Source organism: Penaeus chinensis, chromosome 38 (assembly GCF_019202785.1).
Source record: "Penaeus chinensis breed Huanghai No. 1 chromosome 38, ASM1920278v2, whole genome shotgun sequence".
Taxonomy (NCBI): Eukaryota; Metazoa; Arthropoda; class Malacostraca; order Decapoda; family Penaeidae; genus Penaeus; species Penaeus chinensis.
In genome coordinates, this window is record NC_061856.1 from 1,480,750 (window position 1) to 1,489,928 (window position 9,179).

The 9,179-nt window shown below is 43.6% G+C and overlaps 1 protein-coding gene across 1 annotated transcript; it reads left to right on the forward strand.

Annotated features, from left to right (window-relative positions):
• Nucleotides 1–2,450: 2,450 nt before the first annotated feature.
• On the forward strand, nt 2,451–3,357 carry LOC125046104. Its single transcript, XM_047643741.1, has 2 exons — nt 2,451–2,947; nt 3,002–3,357. Exons 1-2 carry the CDS (start codon nt 2,758–2,760, stop codon nt 3,355–3,357), a joined length of 546 nt encoding a protein of 181 aa, XP_047499697.1. The 5' UTR covers nt 2,451–2,757.
• Nucleotides 3,358–9,179: the final 5,822 nt, after the last annotated feature.

Genomic DNA, 9,179 nt, shown 5'->3' on the forward strand with positions numbered 1-9,179 from the left:
GAAGAAAAAACGGAAACAGAAGCAGAAGAAGAACAAGGACAAAAAGAAGATGAAGAAGGAGAAGGCAATGAAGGAGGAAAAGAATACGAAAAAGAAAAAGAATAAGAGGAAGATGAAGAAGGAAACGAAGAAAAGGAAAGAAAAGAAGAAGAAGAAATGAGCAGAAGAAAAGGATAGAAGAAGAAGAAGGGACAGAAGAAAAAAGAAGCAGAAGAAAAGAAGGAGAAAAAGATGAAGAAGAAAAAAATAAGTTGAAGGAGGAGGAGGAGGAGGAGACGGAGAGTACAAAGAGTCGCACCGTTTCCTTGCACTTCCCTTTTCGAAGCGGGACACAGGCAGGAAACACGAGCGTTAGAACGAGGGGGCACAGTGGGCGTGGAAATGCATGCAGACGTCTGAAAACTTTCCTAAAAAGATGTGATACTGTTGCTCGTTTTTTTCGTTTTCTTTCTTTCATTCGTTTCCATAAATGTCAGAAGCTGTTACAGCTCTGGTAGTATGAAAAATTAAATCCTTTTCTTTCGTTTTTTTTTTTTTATGTAGGCAAGCACCTGGCACTTTCTAAACCTTTGGAATGATAGCCTGCTTAATGTGAAGCCAATGAAGATCTTTATTTTTTATATGCAAACACCAACGACGAACAAAGAACGTCTATCACTACCTTTGCAAAGACGGATAAAAACTGAAACTTAAAAAAAGAAAAGAAAAGAAAAACTCTCCTTTGTCTAGTCTCTTTTTGCTCAACTAACACGCATTCTCTCTCTGTTTGAACTCTCTTTGTCAAACATTCACTCTTCTTCGTCGAAATGTTTACTTAACATCTTATCTCTCCTTTCTAAATGAGCCCTCTCCTGACGCCAAACCTTTCATAACAGAACCTCTTGTACTTGTAGCTTAACAATATACCAACAATCTTGTGTCTAACCTCTGGACCTCAGACATTCAATCCCATTACGTCTGAATTGTCCCTGCTATTCGTCTTTCTTGAATTCTGCTGACTAGACTTAAGACATTTACTTCGGGATTACACGCACTCCAAGAAATTCAAGAAAAGTAGGGACTCTTATAGATATATCAGGATTAGCAGCATTGTTTGTTTTTTTTTTTTTCGAGCTGTCCACGTGGATTCAACTTCCACAGGTAGAGTGTATTTATCTTAGTTTACCTGAATGTATGAGTAATATCTAAAGGAAACATGATATAGAAGGAGGGTATCATTCAAATATACAAACAACCTTCCATAAAATCAGCATTACCAATCCAAAATTCCTTTCCAAAGTGTTAGAACATTCGTTTACGGGCGACTACGATTTTTTTGTACGTGTTTCGAGTTTCATACATTCAAGAAAATCACGTGAATCCGCTTCGTAATCAAGGAAAATATCCGGATCTTCACTTAATGTCACGATGTTGGTTTGTTTACATTCACAAAGGCAGCGAGCGTATTCATCGAGATCGAAGCTGTTTCGAACCTCAAGCTACTAAACATGCACTCTGTTTACGTCTAAACTCTTTGCTTTTAAGCTGTTCTTTGGGTCTAAACTGTTCTTTGTACATATTTACGCTTACTTCCAAACTCTGGTCGCGTCTAACTCTCTTTGCGTCTATTTAGTCACTCTTGGCATATAAACTCTCCTTACTTCGAAAGTCTTCTTGCTGTGTATTCTCTCTTACGTTCAAAGTAAGGTCGTAAACATAATGATGATGATAATAATGATATAGATGGTAAGAAGAATGATAATGTTGCAATAATAACGATGATAATAAAAGCAAAGATAACAATAATAATAAAAAAGAAGAATAGAGGTAATAATAATGATAATAGATATAATGATGATGATAATAATAATAATGATAGTACTGGTAATTGTAATAATGATATTATTAATAATAATAATGCTAATAATAACAAAAGCAATAACATTGATGATAATGATAATGTAAATAGTAATAATAAGAAGATGAAGAAGAATTATTAATATAAAACAAATGAGAAAAGCATAAGATCAAAAGAATCTGATGACTAAGCAATGGTTCCTTTTTGGAGCAATAAGTTCATCAAGTAATCACAAAGGTTGGATTAAAGTGGGAATCAGAAATGAAGCAGTTTTGAAAAGAGGCTCAGAAATTCTCCGATCTTGCATTCTGAAAGTGTCATCCTTAACTTTGCTCATTATTCAGCAAGTAATCAAACTTTACACACACACACACATACACATGCATATACACACATACACATGCACACACATACACATACACATACACACACATACGCACACGCACATAAACACACATACACACACCCACATGGCCATACACACTCACACGTACGCCCACACACACTCACACGCACACACACACGCGCGTGTGTGTGTGTGTGTTTTGTAGCGTTACTCTCATCGACGCCATTATATCAAAACCGGTTCTTGCATATTCCTTCATAAAAATTACAGTGGGCTTTTCCCACAAGATCAACATTCCCTGATATATTGTTTATTAAAATGGTAGCGTAGCCGAAGTTTAAGGGATTCGGAGTTTATGTTGTTGATATGAGGTCGTTCTAAAAGACAGTTTCATCTTTCACTTTATTAAAACTTTTGATAAAATGGACACATACATTTTCATAAGGCACCCTGAATATATAGGAGTTGCAATGCCTGCGTGGTGATTTACCCTTAGAGCCTGTACTTATCTGAACAAAAACGGGACGCGTCCTCCAACACCAGACAAGCTCGTTGTCCCAGGGGCAGCGTACGAATGAGTCGTAAGCAAGGAAGAGAGAGGTTAAAGGTCATATGCCCCCCTTATATAGACTTTATGCCTGAGTTGTCAAAGGCTCTTTTACAGACGCACGCAACCACTACAGCGCGTCCGGGGCCGCGACGTCATCTTGCATCATGGGGCATCTTCAGCGTATCCGGGGCATCGACATCATCCCGCGTCATAGGGCATCACTACACGCTGCGCTCGCTCCGCCAGCGCCTGCAGGGCCGCGTCATAGGGCATCACTACAACTTCCTCCATCACCAACGTGTGAGCTCGCTCCGTCCGGCGGCAGGTATCCGTATGACCTCCGATCCCTCGTACACCTCCGAGCCCATCCAGTTCATAGGAAGCTCCAGCTCAGCAGATGACATCACAGGGACACCCGATATGAAGCGAGCGAACACGGTCCACGCCCAAGCAGGTCCTCATGGCCTTCGGCTGCAGCCATCACATCATTCGTCTCTCGGGGTGGAAGATGCGACACCACGATACAGTACTCCAGCTGGGAACAAAACTATCAGCAAGACAACCCCCAGTCACTTCTGTCAAAGAATGCCAAAAAGAAAGATTAGTACAGGTAAAAAGGCATAAACCATCACATATACATACAACTCCCACATATCTTAGTGCCTTCGAAAAAACTGTGATACCCAAAACGTACAACCTAGAAAACTAAAATTCAATACTTAAAATAGGATCCTTATATAGATAATACAAAAATACAAAACCATTTAATATTCTGCAGCCCGAACAGCGGACAAAAGAGCGAGACGCCATGGCTCTCCAGGTTCATCCCAGTTCTCGCATTCTAGAGGAAGCGAATCATCAGCAACGACCTCAGTAAATTGCAATTCTTGTTCAGGAACAAATTCTTTCAGTTGATTGATGTGGCACTTCAGCTCGCGGTATGGCTCGCTCACTTCCTTGCACAAATAAGAGACTGGTCCGATTCTTTTCACTATTCTCGCGGGACCGCGCCATCGGTCACCAAGGGCGCGACCTGGACCACGACGGTGCCCTGGGTGTACCTTCACCCAGACGAGGACCCCTAAGTTAGGCTGGAAGTGCTTGCGGACGCGTTTGTTGTAGATGCGCGCCCAACCTTCTCGTGCACGACGCGAAGTTTCCACTGCCACTGACCTCGCCACCTGAAGACGTTCCTGAAACCTCTTCGCCGAATCTGCTGCAATCGTGACATCGTTGGTGGGCCCCAGGGGGAAGTGACCGTGATGACCAGTCATGAGGTAGATCGGTTGTTCTCCGATGCTTCGATGTACCGAGGAGTTGAGGGCCAAACGAACCTGGGGGAGATACTGATCCCAGGTGTCAGGTCGGCTCTCCGTTAGAGTTGCCAGCGCGTCTTTTACCACTCTATTAGTCCTTTCAACCATGCCATTGGCTTGTGCATGGTACACCGTCGTAAACGACATCTTTGTCTGGATAATACTGCATACCTGTTGAAATAGACGGTTGCAAAATTCGCTACCATTATCTGTCTGTATAACACGCGGTGGCCCAAAGATAGTCACGAAGTTATTAATGAAAGCCTCAGCCACCGTTTCTGCACTCTTGCAAGGCAGAGGGATGAGCTGAAGGTAACGAGTCAGGTGATCGACGATCGAAAGTACATACCGATTTCCACTGGTAGAGCTGTGGAGATCCATGAGGTCGGCACTTACTCTTTCAAGTGGCAAATGAACATCTGGAGCGTTTGCCATAGGTGCTTGTCGGTAAGCTGGTCCCTTGCGCCGCTGGCATACTGCACACGAACGCACAAACTGCCTGGTCTCCCTGAGAAGGTTGGGAAAATAAAATAGATCACGAATTTTACAGTATGTCCTGTACACTCCTGAATGTGCTCCAAGAGGTGAAGAGTGAACCAGTTTTATAGCAACATTACGTAGCTCCCTAGGGATGACCAGCTGGTGCAAAAGACGGTCCGGCAAGTGTCGAACATGATAAAGAATGCCATTAATTAATTCGAACTCTTCTAAGGGCAGAGGTAGCTTTCGTCGTGGCACAGCTCTTTCCTCCAGGTATCGAATGACCTCTCGCCATAGCGGATCCTTCAGCTGAGCATCACGAACCTTCTGTGGGTCAAGAGCACTGGCATCAATGTTAGCAACACGACTAAGACAGTCAGGGACATGATTAGACGAACCTTTCTTGTACAAGAGTTTATACTGATAGTTAGATAACTCATGGGACCACTTCGACATCCGCGGAGATTTCGTACGACGATGGAAGACGAACGTTAGTGGTCTGTGGTCCGTGAATATTAGGAATTTATTGCCGTACAGGTAGTGGTCAAAAGCACGAACCCCCTCTATCACAGCGAGTGCTTCAATATCTATCGCCGGATACCTCGTTTCGGGACCTCTAAGTTTACGGGAAAAATATGCTACTGCATGAGGAGTATCATCTGGGCTTCTCTGCATAAGGCAGGCTCCTAATGCTAACTTTGAGGCATCACAATGAACCTCAAATGGCAAAGTGAAGTTTGGTTTCTTCAAGACAGGAGCTTCTACAAGAGATTGTTTAAGGATGTTGAATGCCTTTTCTTCCTCATCTGCCCAGACAAACTTCGCATCCTTCCGTGTGAGCCTTGTAAGTGGGGCAGCGGCAGCAGCATAATGGGGAATGTGTTTTCTGAAATAACCACTACAGCCAAGAAATCTGCGGACCGCTTTGACAGTACGGGGAGCAGGCATGTTATTTATGGCAATGACCTTGTCTGGGTCAGGTAAAATTCCCTCTGGAGTGACCTTGAAACCCAGGAATTTAAATTCACGTGTTGCAAACTCGCATTTTTCGCGATTCAATCTAAACCCTGCCTTATTTAGAAGCTGTAACGTCTCTGTTAGATGCTCTATATGGTCTTCGAACGAGGAACTGTGCACAACAACGTCATCGAGGTAAGCTACCGTATGTCGCCCTAGTACCGTGGATAATACCATATTGATGGTTCTTTGAAATGTGCTAGGGGCCGTAGCTAGACCAAACGGTAATCGTCTGAACTGCCACAGGCGATGTCCGTCGGAAAACGCGGTCTTCGAACGATCCTCAGGCGCTACAGAAATCGACCAATACGCATTTTTAGCGTCGAGAACTGTAAACCAAGACGTGTCTCTCAGTTCGTCGATGAGTTCGTCAACACGAGGCATAGGATAACTATCGGCGACAGTCACCGCATTTAACCCTCGAAAGTCAATGCAAAACCTCGTGGTACCGTTCTTCTTACGAACGAGGACCACCGGAGATAACCATGGTGACGACGAAGGCTCTATCACTCCCTCATCTCTCATCTTATCGCACTCATTGCGAATGAAAGCTTTCGTCTTCTCGGGTAAGCGCCACTGACGGACACACACGGGTTTAGAGTCATTAATTACGATACGGTGCTCAACTCCCGGCACATGACCTGGCATGGGGTCATCCGAAAATAATTTAGGGAATTTAGCGATCACCTTGCAAAGATGATGTTGCTGCAATTCATCTAAATGGTTGAGATTAACACCTAACATAGCGGCACTGGCACACGCGCTCACATTACCCGTCGCGTCGGCGGAAGGACGGAGATCGATGTCGGGAAAGATGGTGAATTCGGAGTCCTCGTAACCAAAATCCAGCGTCCCATAATATTCATCAAAATCATCATTGAATTCATTGAGTTCATCACCTTCCTCTAAAGCCTCATTACGATCACTTGCGGAATCCTCGACCGAATCGCTCCCCTGACGGGATCCGTCCTCACCATCTCCCGCGGCAACAACCGCGTCTGCTTCACTGACCTCTGCCAAACATGTCCCATTTTTTATCATCTTAGGTCTCGAGTCCGTATTGACAACCCATACGAACACACATCGGTTATTTACAGACACTAATGATTTCGGTACTAGCACGGAATCACTTACGCCCGTCAAAAATGCAGTCGACCCCGAAAAGCTCCTCGGCACTCGACCCTCAACAAATCTCCCTGTATGAGGAGGGCACAAAACAGTACGCAGGGCGTGCACTTTATTAGAGTCACCGTATGACATGCTACTCGTGGCAGGATTACTAATGGCCGTGATACACAAAGATTGTGCGTCAGTGTAGGTAACGGATAATTTACGCCCTTGTAACATCAAATAGGATTTGTGAGGTGACAGATTATGAACAAACTTAAAATTAAATCTTCTTAAAAGGTCCATACCAATTAGCACTGGGGCAGGAAAAGAAACCTTTGAGACACAGCAAACACGATGAACACATGAAATATCTTTATCTATTGAGAACTTCACATTGCATTCGGCATCGACAGTTAGCATATTACCAGAAACACCGCGCAATTGTTTAGTTAACCCCTTTTTCTTTTTAATATTTAATAGGCGCATTGCCTCACTCTTCACGATGGTCGCCTCCGACCCGCTGTCAATGAAACAATCAATAATTACGCCATTTACTCTAAGTTTGATTATAGGTCTGCCTGACTTGATCTCGTCACTGATCGGATTGATTTTGCGTCCCGTTTCTGTCGCCAGAAGAGTTGGGGACGCACGCGGTTCCCTGGCGAATCGGAAAGGGACAGACTCTCGCTATGTGTCCAGTCTGTGAGCAATTAAAACACCGGCGTGTATCTCTCCTAGCCCGACACTCTCCTGTGTTATGAGTGTGGCTTTTATGGAAGCTACAAAACTTCGAGGGTTGCTCACCTGTAGCGGCTACGTGAGGACGAGAGCGAGCCATGGCGGGTTCGCGAGGGGCTAAACTTATCTGCGAGGGGCCATCATGGTGCCGCACTCCAACTCGCGTGTTCCAAACTCGTTGAGCTGCGTCAACGACTTGTGGTAGAGGGTCACCCTCTTTTAAAGCAAGAACTTCTCTCAGCCAACCAGGAAGACCCTGCAAAAATACTCTACGAATCAGTTCATCGGGTTCCCCTATCGCAGTCGGGTAGTCTCTGTAACCTTGATATACCGCACCCTCTAGCTGCAAATAAAAATCGAGTGGTGCCTGACCTGCAGTCATCTGGTTTTCGTAAACGAGTCTGAAGAAATCCGCTGCAGAGCAAGTGCCGCGGAATTTTTCCCTCAACTTTCGCTTAAACAATTCCCACGTAGCAATGTCATCAAAAAGGGGCGAGTTTATTACTAGATCTGCTGTTCCCCTGCAAGTTGCACGTGCCGATCGTATAAATGCATCATCACTTCGAGGCTTAGTTAGATTTTCTATTTGTCGTAACCATCCTTCAAGTTCTGTGTTACGTTTCAATGGTTGGGAAGCAGGTACCTCGGCTTTAAATAAAGGAATATTCTCCTTGTTGATAATGTACCCTACATTTGCAACATTTATACTCTCGTCACCATTACTTTGATTTGTTGACCGTGAGAGGCGGCCTTCTAACTCAACATTACGATTTTCTAACTGTTTCACGTGCTCGCTTAACTCATTGATCTTACGTAAAAGTTCATCGTACATTGATATTTCATTCATGGCTTCGAGTTCTGGCGGGTCATCATCCGCGCTACGGGAGCTCCTCCTATTCCGTCTTGGCATGGCTATTGCAAGGTTAAGCTAGCAGAGACAATATAGCAAGTAGTCAGTCCGTCAACTCGTACGCACAGATATCAGGCGACCATAGTGAACGATAAAAGGTAAAAAAGGTAGAAAAAATAAAATACATGAAACTCATTTTAAAAATCCATTCGATGTTACCGAGGCACTAAGGTTTGCAATTACACAAAAATTACGTTAGTGTACGAAATAATTTGGAACATCGAAACAATAAGACAACACTGAACGTTAACATGTGGTTCAAGATGGCGACCACATCCCGAGGGTTAAAATTTTATTCACGTAATTTTGTTCACAAACGTTGGAAAAACAACTTGCTTCCAATATCCCTGAGAAAATTAGCAGTACAAACATATCCACATGAAGAAACATTACTGAATACGATTATCACTTTAACGAATAGAGGTTTCATAAACGAGGTCTACCGATAGAACACCCGGCCTCATAGTAACAAATTTGCGGATATCACTACAACCACTAAAAGGAATTACATCAAGATATTCTGACATCTAACGTGCACATCATCCGGCAGTATCATCGAAAAGATGCTCTCATTAAGTTCACTTATCACTGATGTTCACGAACTATCCGATAGCAGTTAACACACTTTAAGTTGCATCCTTACTAAGACTATAAAACATTGAAAAAAATAAAAACTTGACAGGCAAGAGGCTAAAATGGGTTCGACTCCTGGTACAATGCTAAAAAAGGAACTGATATGAAACACGATAAAATCCCAGCTCACTCATTAGCGTAACTGCAGGATCACCAGCGCTGCCGCCAAAATAACTTGTAGCGTTACTCTCATCGACGCCATTATATCAAAACCGGTTCTTGCATATTCCTTCATAAAAATT

Excerpts from the sequence above, each read along its gene's own strand:
- LOC125046104 (XM_047643741.1), top strand. The coding sequence starts at position 2,758 with ATGAGTCGTAAGCAAGGAAGAGAGAGGTTAAAGGTCATATGCCCCCCT. Across the intron at positions 2,948-3,001 it reads GACATCATCCCGCGTCATAG|GGCATCACTACAACTTCCTC; the intron begins GGCATCACTACA and ends GCCGCGTCATAG.